Genomic DNA, 19769 nt, shown 5'->3' with positions numbered 1-19769 from the left:
ACGATTACAGTGTCAGCCAAAAGCCACCCACCCAAGACGAGAGACTGTACACCGGAGACATGGCTGCCAGTCTCTTCCTCCATCTTCCTAGTGCTTCCCTGCACACATCCCACCAGCCCCATGTACGTTACAGAGACTTCGAGTCCACTGCAAGGTTACCTGGCAAGCCCATTCCTCCAACCGATCCTTTGGGTCCAGGAAGTCCAGGGGATCCTGGTATTCCACTAAGGCCTGGGTCACCTTTAGGTCCTAGAATAGCAGAGGAGATTCCCATGGGTCAACATCCGCGGAAAGCACAAAGAAGCAGGCTCCTTGATGATGACTCTGGCTATGCTGTCCACACCTACCTGGCTGTCCAGGGTGCCCTGCCTGCCCATCCTTCCCGGGCACTCCTGGTGTTCCGGGGTCTCCTCGGGAACCTTTATCACCAGTGGGTCCAATTTGTCCTGTATGCCACAAAAAGCCATAAGTGAGCTCCCACATCTGCTCAGGAAGCAATTGTATTAGAGAGTAGGATGATATGGTGTTCAAGGAGAAATAGGTCCCCCAGTGAGGCCCGCCTGTCACCTGTCCCTGAGGCCTCTGTTCCACTCACCTTTCTCTCCCTGGTCTCCTTTCTGCCCCTTCATGCTGCCCATGTCCACGTGCTCCATGGATCCTGGCATGCCAGGAAGCCCGACATCACCTTTATCACCTTTGAAGCCAGGGTCGCCCCTGGGTCCCGAGGAGCCCGGAAAGCCATGGTCCCCTGTAGAGGAAAGAGAAGGCACCCAGTGAGATCCAGGCTCAGCCCTGGGTGGGGGGAGCTCTTTCCAGCCAGAACCTGCAAACTTGGGAAGGAACTAGACACTGGTGGCAAGAGTCTGAGTCACGGGGGGAGAGGCAGTGTGAAGCCATCTTCTAAAGTTCATTATCTGCTAAGAATGGCAACACATGACACTAGGATGAGCGCCTCTTGCCTCCTTCCCAGATGTCTTCCTCAAACTCTATTCTCCTTCACTCTCATGCCCCCCCCCCAAATAAAAACAAATTATAGACTGGAAAACTTCTGCATCGCAACATCAACTTCCCTTTTTATAAAGTCTTATGTTAACGGTCAGATGGTTTCTTTTTTCTTTCTTCAGAACAGGATTTTGGATCAACTTCAGAGAATAAGAAATAAAAATATGGGATTGCCCGTGAAATGGGCTCTACTAATCCACATTTCCTGCAGAGAGAGACTAACTCTTTCCCATCTTCACACCAGCGAGGCAGCCATTAGCACTGTGTGCCTATGATCTATGTATGGAGTTAATCCCTCTGAGAGAGGGGGCGGGGGGTATCTTCTGGCCCCTTTCTTTCATCTACATCTTAAAGCTAAACATGGTCTGTAATACGGCAAGAAGTTTCCAGGATTCTCAAGACGTAAAGACACAAGACAGTATGAGCCAGCATGGTTTGCAAGCCTTCCACTCCCATACCTTTCTCTCCAGGTAACCCTGGGGAGCCTGCCGGTCCTGGTGAGCCTGGTTGTCCCGGGGTTCCCATGACGCCCATTTCACCTTTAGAACCTACGGTCAAAAGGAATGTCAAGAACACGTCCGTATATGGACTTCTAGTGGTAAATGCCCAGGAGTCAGGAAAGAAGGAAGTCAGCCATGACTCCTCTCCAGTGATTGGGGCAAAGCTCGGGTGTCACTTACCTGGGAACCCTGGAACTCCAGGAGTCCCCTGCTGTCCAGGGAGGCCAGGGAGGCCTGACTGTCCTGTGAGGCCAGGAAGTCCTTGAGAGCCTTTATCTCCTTTGGGGCCAGGCATATCCAGTCCTGGGAATCCAGGGAATCCCTTCTCTCCTTTAACTCCAGGTGGACCTGAGATTGGACCAAATGAGGAAGTTACAGAATGTTCTAGAACGGGCATTATATTGTAGAGTGCTTTCTAAGGACAGCATGTGAGCATGCCAGCACTGGGGGCTTGAATGATGCCCAGTGGTCAGGGTCATCATGGCCGTGGGTAAGTCATCTCATGAGAGAAAATCCTTCTCTTTCTGCCATTGTAGATTGTCATTACCTTTGTAAACTCACTGGCCCCAGCTAGTGAAGGCTAGCTTTCACTGAACGGTTTGCCCCTTTCCCCCAGTACTAACATAATCCTGGGGTTATTACTGCAAGGGCAAAGGCAACTGGATAAAGAATCAATTAGTTTAATTATCAACAACTTAGTACGGCTCCTAACGAAGATTAACGGGAAGACATTCTGTTAAATAGAATCTTAAATGCTACCGAATATGTAACAGATTTCTTCGGCACATTAAACAGACTTGGAGGGAATAATGGGAGTCTGTAATGTTTGGACTTAAGCAAACAACCAAACCAAACTAGAATGTACTCCCCCAACCCTCCCTTTATTGTGGCAACTGTGATAACCTCCCCTCTCACCCCTCCCTTCACAGGCTCTGAGGAAGGGACAGTCACATCACCTGATGAACCTGGTGGTCCTTGCCCTCCGGGAGGGCCCATAGCTCCGGGTGGTCCTATTCCTGGAACCCCTGGTGGACCTGCAGGGCCTTGAACCCCAGGAGGTCCTGGGTCACCTGTCAGGAAGGACGTAGAAAAGCTGGAGGTTGGAGTGTATTCCTTCCCGTACATCATCCATTTGTACCATAGCCACAGCCACAAAACAGTCTCACCACCCACCTAATCAAGGTGGATAAGCACACAAATGATGCTCTGGGGGCATAAAGCAGACAGACACCCTGACACAGTCTGAAGCCTTACCTCTGATCCCCTGGAGTCCGGGAGGGCCAGTCAACCCCTGTTCTCCTGGAACACCGGGTCCCCCGATGCTGCCCTTCTCTCCGGGTGTGCCAGGGATACCTGGAAGGCCTGGCTGCCCTTTGAGTCCTGGAAGCCCAATGCCAGGTTCTCCCTGGAAATCACCAAGACACCAGCTGTCACCCTTGCTGTCTCCCAATAGAGTGAGGATGGGGCCAGACTAGTTCCATCATGGGCAATGGTTAGTGAGAGCCTGGAGCCCTTTCTCCCACTTCATGTTCATGCTGCCAGACACTTCCCTCTGTCTCCTCTAACCAGGACAGGAAAGGCGTGACCAGTAGTCACCCAAAAACTTCCATCCAGTCTGGGAAGATGCAGAAGGTAGTCAGACGTTCAGAGGCATGCAAACTGCTATGCTGCATAGCACAATGATGGGCCACAACATGTCTACCCAGCATACACTGGGCAAAGAGGAGATGTGTTTCCAGTTGTCACAATTGGAATTTTGGTGTTAAGTGTAGAAGCCTGAGATGCCATTGCTAAAGACCCAGCAGGGTGGCCCTCACAGCCACAGCAGCCTTGACTGGGACGTCCTATGTGCCACCCTCCTGGCTGACGTATTTCTTCTCTGACAGTGGCTCTCATCTGTCACTCACAGTTAGAAACACAGTACACACTGGGACCCAGCACACAGACAAGAAACATTCACAAGGCTGAGACAATTGCCTTCCCTTCTGGCTCTCGTAAACTATGCCATTAAAAAGGAAAACCACCCCACAAGGTTAATAGACCACATATCACATGCTCACCTAACAGGAATGAGAACCAGGCATCCTGGGAGAGTCAGTACCCACCTTTTGGCCTTGCGGTCCTGGGTTGCCAGGTAAGCCATTAAATCCAGGGCGACCTGGACTCCCCGGTCGTCCTATCTCTCCAGGCAAGCCATCAACACCTGTGTTGAAGAGCAGAGAAAACCATTACAGATGTGAGGGCCCTCCTAACACTCTTCACTTGTGCCTGGAACTCTCAAACTCCAGAGCCTAAAATTATCTGGGAGATGAACATTCTTGGTGTCTTTGTAAAGGGGCTTCTGGGCTGGCTGGGTTCCGTGAAGTGACCCATCACGGATGTGGGGCCATCCCATGGGCTCACTGACTGACCTTGGCGCACCTCTCTCTCTCTCTCTCTCTCTCTCTCTCTCTCTCTCTCTCTCTCTCTCTCTCTCTCTCTCTCTGTCTCTCTCTCTGTCTCTCTCTCTCTCTGTGTATCTCTCTCTGTCTCTGTCTCTCTCTATCTTTCCCTCCCTCCCTCACTTCTTCCCTCCAAACCTCCCTCCTCCCTGAAGCAGACCCTCTATGCAAGATGACACCATGCTCATTAGCGAATTGCTCATTAGCGAATTAGCATTGTCATCTATGTGTCCTGAACACACGGAGGAACCAAGGGTGTCCTGACAGAGTCCTCTCTTTCTCACAGATTCATAGGAAGCAAATACCAAGACCCTCACCACAGACAAGTCATTGAATGACACGATACCCTTCCCCATTTGGTCTTCTGGCCAGAGTCACAGCCCCTCACTAGGCTCACCTTTGGGGCCAGGAAGCCCGGGAAATCCAATTCCTGGTTGGCCCACAGCACCCTTCTCTCCTGGGTTGCCTGGCCGTCCTGGGGTTCCTGGGAAGCCTCGGTCACCTGTTTTTGGAAAAGTGAATGGTCAGTGTGAGGAATGCCTAAGGGAGCCTGTGGTATCCCTGTGGTAATTCTGTGGTAGACCTATGGTACCTCTCTAGAGTAGCTCTGTAGTAGCCCAGTGGTAGCCCTGTGGTATTCCTGTGGTACTCCTGTGATACCCCTGTAATAACCCAGTGGTAGCCTTGTGGTAGATCTGTGGTAGCCCTGTGATAACCCTGTACTACTCCTGTGGTAATCCTATGGTAGCCCTGTGGTATCCCTATAATATTCCTGTGGTAGCCCTGTGACAGCCTTGTGATAGCCTTGTGGTACCCCTGTGATACCCCTGTGGTAGCCCTGTGGTGCCCAGGCAAGCTAGACATCAACAGTACCTTGTGGCCCTGGGAACCCAGGGGATCCTGGAAGTCCTGCAGCTCCAGGGGGGCCAGGGAGTGGGACAACCTTTCCTGCTTCACCCTTTGGACCTGAGAGAAGAAAAAGATAGAATCACATATGGGAATTGTCACATCTCAGCTTCTCTGGACAGTAAGGATGATGTCATGTCCTAGCAACCTCTCAGTACGCTGCAAAGGAGCCGCCAGTCCCCAGCCGAGCCCCTGCATCCTCTCAGGACACACAGGCTGTGTCCACCACTCCCCATCCTCTGAGGCACTCTGAAAAGTCCCCTTGCACAGAAAAGTCTTTGGGTTTCCCATTTCTCCCGTACAGGACTAGAATCATCTGTGTCCCTACATGACCAAAATGTTTACTTGATTCTGGATTCCTTAAGAGTTTTGCACTCAAGCCCTGAAGAGTCAGAAAAATCTCCCGTAACAAAAAGTAAGGTGGCCCTGGGTCATTTCTTGGTTAGCCTGTCCCTCCCCATAAGAAGAAAGAAGAAACAGAGAGAGAGAGAGGGGGGGGGGGGAGAGAACACAGTTTTTTTTATCCATTAGATAGACTCTCTCAGTTGCTTTCCACCTAGCCAGGATTCATACCAGCTAGAACAGGACAGATAAGTGGGCGTCTGTAGATTAGCCACTCTAGCAGTGGCATGGTCCCTAGTGCCCTGGGGTAATATGAAGCCCTCTGTTTTCAGGCCCCATCTCTTCCCAGTTAAGCCCCCAGAGAGCCCCTGGAGGTCAGGACACTGCTGTTCAGAAAGAATCAGGGCTCCTCCAAGTGTGCACAGGGACTCCTCAGCATACCATGGGAATTCCAGATAAGGGGACCCTCTGAGAATGGCTAGCCTGCCTCTCTCCACAGACTGTGAGAACCGCCTGACCCCGGCATACATCTGTTATCCATGAAGCCCTGGGATCCAGCCTTTTATGTTACCACATAAATACAGCTCTGTAGATCAAAGATCAATACACAGGGTCCGGAGGGCAAAGAACTTTCCAGAATGTGGACAGCTGGCCAACAAAGCCAGCAGCACCCCCTCCAGCCCCTTCTTTCTTGTGGTGCCTGTATCTGCCACGAGGAGCTACACTGCTGATTTCTCTCAAATCTGATTAAACCTTTCCATGGCTTCTGCAAGTCTCAGAGGCCACGGTACCTCTCAACTTGTTGATTTTAAACTCAGGATCCTGAGGCACCCTCTCTCTGGCTCTCTGTGGTCTTCCTAAAGCTCCTCGGAATTCCTCTGCTTATGGGGGAGGGGTAAAAGACAGGCTTCAGTCCTCCATTAACAAAGTATAGTTAGTGACAGAGTCCTGTCGACTGCACCAATGATGAGAGGCAAGAAGAGAGGCCCAGAGCACCACACTAGGACTGCACCATTGAACAGGTGTCTGTATTCCAGGAGACAACAATGTCCCTAATGAGGAAAGGAGTTGATAAAGTATAGTCATGGCTAAGGAAACCATTGTCAAAGCTGTGGGTACAGAGGCACTGGGTAACTGTGCCTGCCAAATTCTTGCTAGGAGTTCTATTCGTGGGTCCCTTAGTGCTGTTTCTAGCCACCCTAAGTCCTCCATTAACTTTACAGCTGTTTAAATCCTTCTCAGTACACACGATTACTTCTACCTCTGTGGCAAGCCGCTTCTGTCCTACACGCTTCACCATTCAAGGTCGCCTCAGGAGCCCTCAGGTTTGTTCAGGTCAGTGTGGAACCACAATCGGAGCGCCCACTTACGTGAGGCAGAGGAGTGGGCCTCCCCTGAATCTGGCCACACTCACCCACCTGGGCACCAGTGACATAGGAAGCGACCCCTCACCCTTGCTGCAGATTTCTAATAAACTCTGTTAGCACAGGAGGGCAGGGGCCGAGTCTCTCACAATGTTTATCAACACTCTGCTTGGGGCTTGGCATGTAAACCACTAAAAGACAGTCAGAAAGTGACCTAAGCCAATAGGAATTAAACACCCAGCTGGATGTTGCAACTTAAGATGTCTGAGCATGAACGGAGAGCGAAGATTATACTGCCTAGAAAATGCAGACACCGAAAGGATCAGAAAGTGGATAAAAATAAAAATAGAGCCTCACGTTTCGCCTGCTTCTACCTGATCTGATCTGATCTGTGGTCTCTGTGCGTGAGCTGACCCATCTGACACAGGAGAACTCTGAAGGACTGGCCGGTCCAGTCACATCCCTCTTCTGGGAAGAAGTAAAACACTGTGTACCCTGGATCTCTGAGCCCTTATTTCTGTGACCTTGAAGTTGCCCCTTCAGGCCTTGAAGTCTCACCTGGAAGACCTGGGGACCCGGGGCCCCCAGGAAGGCCTGCTTGTCCTTTTTCACCAATGGGACCAATGGGACCGACTCCTGGGGGTCCAGGAGGGCCGATGTCTCCACGACTACCAGGGAAGCCAACTCCTCCAGGGGGGCCTCTCTCTCCCTTCAATCCTATTGAACCCTGAGGAGACAAGAGACGGAAAAGACTGTCAGACAACAATCCTGTGTGACAAGATTCTACCCAGGTGACACTGTTTAGTACATCACAAGCCACCAGGGTCAGCTTGGAGTTAACAGGTGACACCAGCATTCTTCTCCCTCAGCAGTTGTCACAGCTAGAGGTCTAGGATGCTATACTTCAAACAGTGATGGGTGCACCATTAGCTTTAGAATTGTTCCCATGAGGATAAGGAATAGGAAAACTCATCGATTCTGTCCCATGACATCAAAGAGACTCAGCCATCTGTAGCCTGTAATACGAGTCTATACCACTAACCCCTACACCCATTGACGGATGTTGGCTCGGGGACCATGAAGCAAGCTTATGCCATCTGAGTGAGTCTCCATGACTGTGACTCAAAGCATTCATTCCTCTACTCTGTGCAGATTCCCCGTTTGTAAAAACATGTATACCAACTGTAAATGGACCTACCGGGGAGCCTTTGGGTCCGGGGAGTCCTGGGTGGCCGTCTCTTCCCGGAGTTCCTGCTCTTCCTGGCATGCCTGGCTGTCCTGGAAAACCTGGGTCTCCTTTGTCACCTTTGAGTCGCATGTCAAAAAATATCTCGCCGGGCTCTCCCTTAGCTCCAGGCTGGCCTATGAGCCCCGGTGAACCTTGTGGACCCTGTGAAACAAAGCATCCTGTGACACTGAGAACTACTGAGGGACATGTTGGCAGTCAGCCTTGGGCTGAGGATCTACCCTATCAGGAACCACCACATTGTTAGACGTCCTGTCAATGCTAACCAGCGACTCCGTGGCCATTGGCAGCTGTCTTGAAAAATTCCATACTTCGTTAGACATCCCACAGGGATCAGAAGGGACAGGGAAGTAACACTGAACCCACCTTAGAGAAATCCTAGACTAACCTTCCTTCCCCTAACGACTGACAAAACTTCAGAGAATGGCTTGGCAAGTGTTGCCGCACTGCCCACGTGTGACGCACTGAGGCAGAGGAGAGCGGGGGCGCCCACCATTGTCCACCCAGCCTGCACGTTCCTTACTGAAGCTGCCTGGGGTTTCCTTTTTGCATTCACACCCCTTAGTCCGGAAGATAAAATGGCTTCTGGGGCACTGGTGATTGGGAAAAACCAGGTAAAGGAGCCCAGAGCCGGTTCTTTAATTGGGTTTTGAGGAAGCTATTTGGACTTTCCCAAGGCTCTATTAAGAGACACACAAAACGATTTTTAGTTCCAGGAAGAAGAAAATGACAGAATAAAGAAGAGTTGTAATTGCTTGGCCTCCTGGGATGAGAAAGGTACGGCAGCCTCACTGAGGACCTGGCAGAATCTGTAACCCATTTATGTTAACCTCTTTCTGTAAGCTGTGTCAAGCCCTGCGGGAAGAAGTGAATGGCAAACCACTGGGTGCCTACAATGCAAATCTCTCCAAGGAAGAGACGAGAAGACCACTTCAGAGCAAAATGTATGTATACAAAAATTAAACTTTGAAAAAACGAATGGCGATCGCCCATGTGTGACAGGGCCCCCGTGTACCATTTCTGACCTGTAGCACACGGAAGACATGGGCACCTCAGTCTAGCAGAGAACTGAAGGGGCCTTTGTGCTGGGGATTATTGTTTTCCTCTTTGTCCTGATGACTCCCCAACTGTCCCCGCCCCCCCCCACTTCTTTGCTTTTCTTTTGCTCCCCCACTCACAACCCCGATCTCTTAGGTTCAGGAGCTGAATGTCCTCTGGCCTGGGTTCTAGCCAGAGCAGAGGCAAGAAGGGTCCCAGGAAAGCCAGGTCGATGAAGGATGAAGCAATGGGCAGAGATGGAAAGACCCTTTTCTGCCTCGTTCAGAGTTCTTCCTTCTCCCTTTGATCCCCGCCACGGAACGCTATTTGAACTTGTCTGCTCAGAACTGTTTTTAAACAATTGTGTCTTCTAACCCAGCCCTCTAGGCACCAGCGCTGCCGGTCTGCAGCAGAGCGGGGATCTGACTTCAAAAGCAGGGAGCTACCCTTCTGGCTGCCTCCCTCCTACTCTGAGTCAGTTCTAGCCTGGCCTCCTCGAGAGATGCGTCCAGCAACATCCAAAAGCAATGAAGAATTTTAAAGAGGTTCCTCGGAAAAGGGTAAGGTCAAACATCTAACTTCTGATTTCTAACAAAGAAGAAGGAAGAGCTAAAAAGAATTAGAGAAGCAGGAAATGCTTACAGAGGCGGGGAGAGGGAGGGGAGGGAGGGGAGGGGGGAAGGGAGGGAGGGAGGGGAGGGAGGGTCAAGGAAAGCTCACAAACACACCAAGTGTGTGCAATCAAGTATTAAAGGTGGCTCCCCTCCCCTCTCAGAACAAAGCTTAGCAGCTGGAACTCCATGCAGCTGAAAGCTTTCGCGTTGGTCCCTACAATGGGATTTCATATGAATCCTATGTGGATTCATCTACAGTCAAGAAAAGCCATCTACGGAATACATGCTGGTGACATGGGACATCCCCTCCTCCCTCCCTCCACAGGAGCTCTTAGGGTGAACTCATCCCCTGGCAAGATTTAAGGCCACACAGGGGACTCCACGGCCAGTGGTCACGGAGAACGATGACCACTGTGGTACCATCTGAACCTGAGACCCCATGGGCAGGCCTCTGTGCTGCCCAGTGGACTTGGACACCAGAAGCGAGCAGGGATGAACTGTGGTTCCAAGGCTCACTTGTTCTCTGGGTGTCCCGTGTGAACATAAAAAGGGGCGTACCCACAGTCACTGGACCAGCTCCTGTAACGGGCTGGAGCACAGATGAGACTCCATTACTGTGATGATTTCGAACATGAGTATGACCTCTTCGTGGTGCACTTACCGGCAATCCTTCAAGACCATCTCTGCCCGGCAGGCCTCGGTCACCTTTAGCCCCTGGCTGTCCAGGGAAACCTTAGAGAGAGATAGAAGAATAACAGCTGTAAGGCAAGCCTTCCTTTTGCCCCAGGACTCAACTCCATCAGAACTTTTTTGTGAAGTGGACTCTTGTTTGAGGAACATCCAGCTCAGAGGGGCAATCAACATCGTGTACACAAGTCACTGGCACAGGAAGCCACAGTGTCCCCCAACCTACAATCCCAATGGTCTGGGGACAAACCTGATGACTTTCTCTGAGCTGACTATGAGCTAGGAGAACCACTATGCCACTCTCCTGTGATCAAAAAAGCACATGATACCACTGTGGCAGGTGGGCCTGACCATGGCCGCCCCATCCACATGGACACCCTCTGGTAACAGACTTTCATCCTCACTTTCATGCTGCAGCATTTGAGGGAACTGGCATCTGACGCCAAGGCCATCCCTAACATGTTTCATCCCCACATCCTACAGCTTACCAATCTCTCCTGGAGGCCCCTGTGGCCCTGGGGGGCCTCGAAGTCCTTCTGTGTCACAGGCAAGGCAGCTCTCTCCTTTCTGACCTGAAAGAAGAAACGCGGGTGTTTAATATATGTTTGATATATGTTTAATGTGTGATGTGCCAACAGAAGCCTCTGTGGTACTCAGGTAGGTGACACGAGAGAATCCTGAAGATGTCCCAGCAGACTCTGCTCCTCTCTGTCATCACTCTTGCCCATAGCACTGCTCACTGGTAAGATGATCTCATACCCAACCCACAGGCCCCAGGTTCAGGCCCCAGCATCGCCTCTGCGACACTACACCATGCGACACACACACACACACACACACACACACACAGGGGCAGAGACACACACACTGGGGCACACACACAGGCACACACAGGCACACACCTACACTTCTGCATACCACATACACATATATACACATGCACATTGCATATACATCATATACCACACCACATGCATATATATGTATATATGTATATATCATATATATCACATGTATACTTGCATACACACATACAAATATGTGCACACACATATGCACACATAAACACACATACCCATACATTCACATACACATGCACACACATACATACACATATGTCCCAAAAATACACACATACCCATACATTCATATACACATGCATACACATATATGCACCCATACATATACATATATACATATAGTTATATGCACACACACAGAGACACACACAGACAGATACAGGCTCATAAGATACATCTCCTAGGATGCAAAGGATGGATGGATGGATGGATGGATGGATAGATGGATGGATGGATGGATGGACAAGATTTTAGCCTAAAGAACTCCAGATGCTGGGTCCATTGTAAAAAATGGATAACTCATCTCAGTAGGTAGTGACTGCGTGGGGAGGAAGGTTACATGGCTGCCTTGAGATACCTTTTCAAACTGCTTTCCATGCAAGATTCAGACTTGTAAAACGCCAACTTCTTTATAGGCCAAGCCAGAAATAGTCAAGCATGGGGCTGGTTTTATGAGGGTCCCAGTTTGTTCTGCCCCAAGGTTAATGGGCACATAAATATCAGAATGCCATTGTTTAGTCTGTGCTAAGCCAGTGCTCGCACTGATCATGAGGTGAGAGTCCCCTGTCTCTGGGTCCAATTGCTAAAGATATAAATCAGTGTCCTTCATTGACATCACAGCAAACACTTACAAGGTTAGAGACGAAATAGAAACCCCAGAGTAAAGCTGTTCAATCCATCAACAGAAGAGTTGTGTGCCCTGATATACAAACACTAAGAACTTGTCAATATCCCATGTATAGATCCCTAGTTTGGCTTAAAGGAAAGACACGTGTCCTTTGAGAAGGAAACTCTCAAGCTTTGAACAGAAAACGTGTGGTATCATTTGAGACTTTAATACAAGACTAGATTCTTCATCTTGGGAATGTGTAAAGGACAGTCGTCCAGCTGTCATGGCTTAGTCCCTTCCACTCCCCATCACAGCCACAGCGGAACTACAAAATGCATCTTCTCGGGAGTGCTTGTGAAGGACCTCCAGATAAAGCAATGGCGAGCACGCCTGCAGCCAGCTGAGTCTGATAGTCTGATAGCACCTAAGCCAGTCAGTGGGGAATCTGATCCGTACAAACACAGCTACCATTTTGAAAAAGTTAAATGAAAGTCTCTTACCTTTCTGTCCAACTTCGCCTGTCAAACCTGGCTGTCCTGGAATTCCTGGAGGACCCTGGTCCCCAGGTGGTCCAGGTTGACACTCCACAATGCCATCTGAAAGTAATTTTTAAAACTCATAAGACATAGCCAGGCATTCTTACTCTCCTAATCCAACCCTTGATTATAAAACTAAGATATATTAGGTTGATTTGAACGTTTTAGAAATTCAATTGCCCTTTGCCTCCAAATGAACCTGTGAATTTTAACTCGAAAAACAAAAGCGGTGTGGAGAACAGGCGGTTCTGGGAATGTCTCTGGGATGACCGAACCTCATCCTCGTTTTCCACATTTCAAAAGTCAAAAGGGGAGGAAGTTCCATAAAGCCACATACAATCGGTTCTCTGCCCAGGAATTCATATTAATCCTTTCCCAAGGGAGCCAGCCGCCTATCTGGACTCAATCACCCCCCTCAGCCCTTATCTGTCTTCCTTGTCAGCCTCATCCTGGGAACTTCCTTCCCACTCATCAAGATGGGCTTGAGTTCTTGGAATCAGCATCACCAGAGCTCCAAACTTGTTAACCTTCTGTGAGCAGCCACACAGGGGGTCCCACTGCTACTCCAGCTTTAAGATCACAGTGGTGATGAGCCTCAGGGCTCTTGCTGGTTTTAGCCCAGAAGCACCCAACACCCTGCTTTGACACGCTTCCACTGACCTGGCTGACTTAAGCCTTCTGGAACTTGCTTTACATTATTGAAATGAGATCCCGACCTCACAAGAAGCCAATCATAAGCTTAGGCTTCATGCTCAGCTTTCCTTGAAAGCTGATATAGAAAACTCCGTGTGATTCTCCGTGTAGACTGCATTATGCCAGGGCATACTCTAGTGTAATCTGTCCCCATGTGGACCCTAAGTAGCATTATGCACAGTCACTCTACACGAAGCAAAAAGACATTCAGCTGTCAATCAAGGCTAAAGGAATCAACCCACTAACCTTTAACCTCAGATGCCGGGAGACTTAGAGCTGGGTAATGTGTCGCTTTTCCCTTTGAGCCTATTTGGTTGTTACTGATTACATTTTATAACATAGCTAACTTTGTAAAACTACTCAAGCAAAAGGTTACTAAATAACCAGTGCTGGGAGGATGAAGCCTTTACACAGCCCTGCTTCTAGCAGTGGTCACAGTGCCCATCCAGCTCTGCCCTGGGCTCCTAGCATCTCATGGGAAATTCATAGCACTTACTCGTGTGGCCTGGTTGCCCAGGGGGGCCAGGAGGGCCGGGAGGCCCTGGGGCTCCATCTCTTCCACTTGGTCCTGGTAAAGACACGCCTGGAGATCCCCTTTCACCTTTCTCTCCTCTTTCACCTGGGAAGCCTGGAGCACCAGTCTGGCCTGGAACAGCGAAACCTGCAAGAAGGTCCAGTAAATATCTCGAAGGCGGTAAGTGGGATGGCTGTTCCGAAAATCTACACTCTATCCAAGGTAAAATGCCTACTAGGTTCCTCGTGATAAGCATAACACAGCCTGGCAGGGCTCAAGCACAAAGTGATATCGGTCTGAAAATGCAGAGTCCACTTACATCATTCTGTATGCTAAGGTACTAAGGGGTACACAAGGTAACCTGATATAGCCCAGAAGACTGGTGGTGGGGACCCTGAGCAGAGCAGCATGGGGAGCCACACACAGCCAGTCCTGCTGTCCTGGGAAGGAACAGCCATGTGCAGATCTCAGAAAAGACAGGAGGATTCTAGAGGTCTCAGTCCAAGTATAAATCAGACTGGTGGAGGAAGGCAAAGGGATGCCTTGCTATCCGCCCATCTTGAAGAGAAGCACAGCCCAACAGCTGGAAGAACTCTGGCAGAGCCGAGACTCAAGCAAGGGCAAGATGTTCACCCAGAGGACCAGCCCAGCAAGCAAGTCAGTGTCCCCTGGGAAACAAGGATCCGCTGTCTGCAAAAATACCTAAACATTGGGGAATGGCATGCGAACGTGTGTCTCTAAAGTATACAGCGGACACACACCAGGGTACACCGGGTTTGGATAAACTAGAGGCAGGTAGAGACCTGCAGCCTGTCTTATGAACATACCCAGTGTGTGTGACAAACTGGGGCTAGAAACCACGCAGAACACGCAACATTCTACAAGAAATAAGGACTCTCACCTGGAGGGCCTGGTTGGCCTGGCGATCCAGGGTAACCTTGAAAGGGGAAGAGAGAATTGGACAAAGTGAGGTGAGGTCATGTCATGTTTGGACACTTTCTGATTCTCTGCCACAGTCTGCCCAGGGCTACTTGAAGGCACCCACGATCTATGCTGGGAAGACAGAGCACAACCCACAGTATCCTTGCAGAGACGCCATCCTCGGGAAGCCGCAGAGGAAAAGGGTTCCTGGGCACCTCACGACAGTGAGGTTGGGAGCTGGGAAGAAAAGCTTGACTGCCAGTCAGGCTTCCAAAGAGAGAGGGAAGGAAAGATGGGGGGAACAAAGGGGAAGAGAGGGAGGCAAGGGGAAGGAGGGAGGGAAAGAAGCAAGCTGCAGCCTACCTTTAGGACCGGGCTCTCCTCTTAACCCTGGTAATCCCGGGTAGCCTCGCTCTCCTTTCTCTCCCAACGGCCGGGTGCCTACCACCTGTGTTAAAGCACAAGTCAGGCTGGTATGGGAGTACCATGATAGCACATGTCGTGTATACTGTGTCACTCTTGGAATATGGATGTGAAGATGTGGGTGGAGCAGGGGAAAGGCCTGGAGAGCTACAGAATGAATACCAAGCACCAAGCATTGCTCGGTGCTGAATTGCCAGGCAGTTCAGCCTCCCTTATATGATTTCCCTAACAGCAGCAATGGTCTCACTCGGTCACCTGAGGCCTAGTCTGCAATGTGCAGATGCAGCCCAGCCACAGCGTGCCTGGCTTGCTTCAGGGGACAACAAGAGGAACGCCCTTCCGTCTCTTCCGATGTGCAGGGCAGGGACACATACTATTTTTCTCCTTTTATTGGAAGATATTTTGCGCATCTCCTGTCTCTAAAAGCTAAAAGGACACTTCCTGAAAAATCACGGGGACAAAGACCAGGAAGGAGCTACTGCCAACCTCACTGAGACAGAGACCTGGCTCACCATGATCCTGAATGACCACAGTGCAAGGAAAACAGCACAGTCAAACCTAGACACGCGATCATCACAGTATCCCTCTGTACCAGTAACGAGGGGATGCTGTTAAAATGCCGTTAAGTAACTTTGATTATCAGGCCATAGATAGATAGATAGATAGATAGATAGATGGATGGATGGATGGATGGATGGATGGATGGATGGATGGATGGATGGATGGATAGATAGATAGATAGATAGATAGATAGATAGATAGATAGATAGATGGATGACTGTACATTCTATTTGTCAATTAAAAATAAATAAGTTTAAAACTAGCTAAATAAGAGTGTGCTGGTGGGACTGAGGGGAGATGAGAATCTGCCTGCCCTGGGGTGAGCTGGGTGTGTTGGGCACATCAAGCCATCCAGAGGTAAGTAGTCCTGAGGCTGAAATGTGGCCTCTGGAATGACCGCTCTGTCCCCCAAGCTCTCCCCCACACAGCGAGTGGCCCATACCCACACCCATGTCACCCAGAGCAAACAGGACAGGAGTGCCCACTGTTTTCAAGAACAACTTGGAACAGAAGAGCGGGTCTGAATGCGCACGAACACGGCGTGAACGTTACTTGGAAAAGAAACGTTGTTTTGCTACAATAGTCAGACAGACCTTGGTCGACACACTCCTCTTACTAAATTTTCCCTGATGGACGATTAGGAAAAAAAGTAAAATAAAAATCCAGGTTTCAAAATAGGTTGCTAGGCTATCTGTGTGCAAAGATTTTTGTTTCCAGAGGTTCGAGGATGTGTAAAAAAACAATAAAAGTCTGATTGTTAAAATCAGAGCAAGTTATTAATTGCTTCGTTTGGCAGGCACCCACTTCAGGTGAGGGCGTCACCCAAGGGGCAGCTGCCGTGAGTCCCACAGAACCCAGAGCCCATCACGACCACGCTCAGTACTTACAGTTCCAGGGGGGCCTGGAAGTCCAGGTTCACCCTTCTCTCCCTGCAAGGAACACGCACAGTTATTTGGAGTCTTAGCACATAGATGACCATGCAGAAAGCTGGCCAGGAATTTTCTGGTAAAATAGAAGTTGGTTCTGCACGATCCCCACATCGTTATACCCCAACCTCTCCCTCTGGGGCTGGCTCAGCTACTCCGTGGTCACCACAAAAAAATAGGAACACGGTTCATCTGCATCGCACAAAGGTAGCATGGTAATAAAGATGTCTATACCGCCTCAATGGAAGCCTGGAGAGACAAGGGTTGGCCCTGTGTGGCAGCCTTCTCCAAGGGAACCGTTAGAGAGCCTTGCAGAAGCAGAGTGCTCTTCTCTAAATTGCCAGGAAGCACAGTTTCTAGCTCTAACTCCTTAGGGCATCTACTTGGGGATTTTAAGTGTCTGGATTTACACTGAAAGCCCCAATGCGAACTCCAATGTCAGCTTCAGGAAACTTTAAAATTATCTAGAACTGGGTCCGCAGAAAGCATGGATGTTAGAAATGTCTCCGTATAACTAATTGATGAATGTCTGCATAGCTCAGAGACTCCTTGTTTTATTTACAAAGCTTTATTAATCTTAAAAGGCAAGATGTGGGGCTGGAGAGGTGGCTCAGTGGTTAAGAGCACTGACTGCTCTTCCAGAGGTCCTGAGTTCAAATCCCAGCAAACATATAGTGGCTCACAACCATCTGTAATGAGATCTGGTGCCCTCTTCTGGTGTGTCTGAAGACAGCTACAGTGTACTTATGTATAATAAATAACAAACAAACAAATAAATCTTTTTTTTAAAAAAGCAAGATGTGGTTCAGTGGGCAAAAGTGCTTCACACCAAGCCTGACATCCTGAGTTCACTCCGGGGACCCACATGATGGAAGGAGAGAAAGGGCTCTCACCAGCTAACCTCAGACCTCCACGTGTGGCAACCAATCGGTCAATGCAATTTTTCTTAATTGAAGAAAAAAAAAATAGAAGGCAAGATGTGGCTTTCAAACCCATTTTGTCAAAGGCACATGCATGTGTTTACGGAGGAACAGCAGGAGGCAGAAAATTTGGCTATTCGTTCTTTTCTTATACTTCTGCATTTTCTCTTACTTTATAATCAGGAAAAAATAATCTCTACCAAAATAAATAAATAAGACAGACACTTGACCGGGTGCGTCGTGTGATAGTCTTCTTTCAATTCACCAACTATGGGAATGTCAATAAACCGTTGAGTCCATACTGAGAAGAAACATTTCCCCCCTTTCGTTATTTATTCTAGAAAATAAGTGAGCAAGCTCCTCGGATGAACAACCCATTAAAGGTAAAACCTCAAAACACCACTACGTACCTGAGGGCCCTGCCGGCCTGGGAGACCTGGGTATCCGGATTCACCAGGAAAGCCCTAAAAGCAAGAAAGGTACAGGATGGTCATGGAGGGGACAGTGGCCATGGTCCACTCAGAAACTGCAGGGGGAAGAGACTCACCGGGCTCCCCTTTTCTCCTTTTTCACCGTCTTTTCCAGGTTTTCCCTGTATGATAAAGAGGCAGACATGAGAGTTCGCAAATAACTATGGCCTCACCACAGCTCTGTTTACGTCTCACCCTGGTGAGGAACAAGACAGGCAGAGAAGAGGGCCAGGGAAGTTGCTAGGTCACCAGGGAGGAAGATGGCCCAGTTTCTGAAGAGCAGAGTCCACAGGGCTACAGAGGTCAATGTCTTAGATCATTTTGTCATTGGCAGTGAGCAGAGGTTGATATGCATGGCCTCGTCTTTCCACTCGTGACTTCAGGAATCACCAGATACTCCCAACAACTGGCAGCTAGGCAGATATCCCACTGCTGCTGTCCAGACAGGGAGAAGCACGTGAACCTGCCCGTTGGGGTCCCAGCCACACACAAGCCTGGCATGGGAGCGGGTAGGGGCTCAAGTCTGGTGTCAAGAAGAGTAACAAAACAGCTAAACACCTGCGCTAACCCCACAAGAAAATAGGTGTCCCAGGGGACAGCACAGGGGATAGCCCTTCCAAAAGCTCCTCCTTAGCGGGCTCAGTGGGGTCCAAGGAAGAAATTAGAAAGTGTTATAGATGCATCCGTCCTTCTGTTCATTGCTGTGAGAGTGGGGATTGGAGAGGAGTGTTTCCCGGTGAGGAATGGGTAGATCTAGGAAGCACTTACCCGAGGCCCTGGTTTGCCAGGTTCACCTTTCTCTCCGTATCCTGGTGTTCCCTTAAGAGACAAGAGGAGAAGGAGTTAGACTCAATATATGCAAATACAGCATAAAGCCAGACACATACTTGCTTTGGTAGGAAACACCAATACCATAACATAAAAATAATAATGGCAAAGAGGACCAGAGTGCTCACCTGGAATCCGGGTTCACCTTTCTGACCCTGGAACAATCAAGGGGTTGGGGAGAGACTGATCAGTACCATCAAATGGTTACATCACCCACCTAATGGCTACATCACCCACCTAATGGCTACATCACCCACCCAATGGCTACATCACCCACTTAATGGCTACATCACCCACCTAATGGCTACATCACCCACCCAATGGTTACATCACCCACCTAATGGTTACATCACCCACCTAATGGTTAAATCATCCATCTAATAGCTACATCATCTACCTAATGGCCACAACACACTTTGTTGCTTTTGTTTTCTTTTTCTTTCCTTCCTTTCTCTTTTTGTTTTTTGTTTTGTTTTGTTTTTTTTGTTTTGTTTTTTTTGTTTTTTTTTTCTGAGACAGAATCTTTTTATGAAACTGTGGTATGTAAGCCAGAACTTGTGGCAATCCTCCTGCTTCAGCATTCAGCATGGCATGTCAGGATTACAAGGGTACACTACCATGCCTAGATCAGTTTTTCAGATGTTAAATTGAACACCTTTTTTTTTTTAAAATCCAGGCTGCAAAGAGGTCTCAGCCATTAAGAGCACATAACGCTCTTGCAAAAGACCTGAGTTTAGTTCCCAGAACCACACTAGGCTGTTCACAGCCACCTTTAACAACTCTAGCTCCGGGAGGGTCAACACTTCTGGCCTCTGTTAGCACCTGTACACACATGCACAAACTTGTGTAGAGACACATACATAATAGCAAAAAAAGAAAAGAAAAGTTTTCTTCACTCATGTTACAAAAGATGCAAACAGAACTCCAATAATCTCTTCCCAGTACAGTTGGGGCTTCAGTCTACATTTCCTTGGGGAAAGAATGGGCCATGGCCTCCTTTGACACGTAAGCTGGACCCCTTCTATCCATACAGCTTCTCCTGAGTGCCAGGTGAATCAGGACAGAATAGTCACATCCCAAGTCAACCCAGAGCAACCATTACTGCTCTCAAAGGACATCTATAAACCCACTTCCCAGGGCAAGATTGA

At 49.1% G+C, this 19769-nt stretch overlaps 1 protein-coding gene across 1 annotated transcript in view; it reads right to left on the bottom strand.

The window, feature by feature from the left end:
- Col4a1 (collagen type IV alpha 1 chain) overlaps window positions 1-19769 on the bottom strand; it is a 110217-nt gene that overhangs the window by 21167 nt on the left and 69281 nt on the right. The window contains exons 14-36 of the mRNA XM_032918422.1: window positions 18750-18776; window positions 18562-18612; window positions 17871-17915; window positions 17734-17787; window positions 16365-16406; window positions 14857-14941; window positions 14474-14509; window positions 13555-13719; window positions 12330-12425; window positions 10629-10712; window positions 10115-10185; window positions 7754-7945; window positions 7114-7282; window positions 4817-4909; window positions 4341-4445; window positions 3608-3705; window positions 2757-2907; window positions 2459-2572; window positions 1683-1850; window positions 1461-1550; window positions 596-748; window positions 348-446; window positions 160-249 (exon numbers count right to left, since the gene is read on the bottom strand). Coding sequence (XP_032774313.1) covers window positions 160-249; window positions 348-446; window positions 596-748; window positions 1461-1550; window positions 1683-1850; window positions 2459-2572; window positions 2757-2907; window positions 3608-3705; window positions 4341-4445; window positions 4817-4909; window positions 7114-7282; window positions 7754-7945; window positions 10115-10185; window positions 10629-10712; window positions 12330-12425; window positions 13555-13719; window positions 14474-14509; window positions 14857-14941; window positions 16365-16406; window positions 17734-17787; window positions 17871-17915; window positions 18562-18612; window positions 18750-18776 — 2278 coding nt within the window. The remainder of the gene's footprint in view (window positions 1-159; window positions 250-347; window positions 447-595; window positions 749-1460; window positions 1551-1682; window positions 1851-2458; window positions 2573-2756; window positions 2908-3607; window positions 3706-4340; window positions 4446-4816; window positions 4910-7113; window positions 7283-7753; window positions 7946-10114; window positions 10186-10628; window positions 10713-12329; window positions 12426-13554; window positions 13720-14473; window positions 14510-14856; window positions 14942-16364; window positions 16407-17733; window positions 17788-17870; window positions 17916-18561; window positions 18613-18749; window positions 18777-19769) is intronic.

This window comes from Rattus rattus, chromosome 13 (assembly GCF_011064425.1).
Source record: "Rattus rattus isolate New Zealand chromosome 13, Rrattus_CSIRO_v1, whole genome shotgun sequence".
NCBI lineage: Eukaryota > Metazoa > Chordata > Mammalia > Rodentia > Muridae > Rattus > Rattus rattus.
Note: the sequence above shows the minus strand (reverse complement) of the source record. Positions and strands in the feature narration are given on the sequence as shown.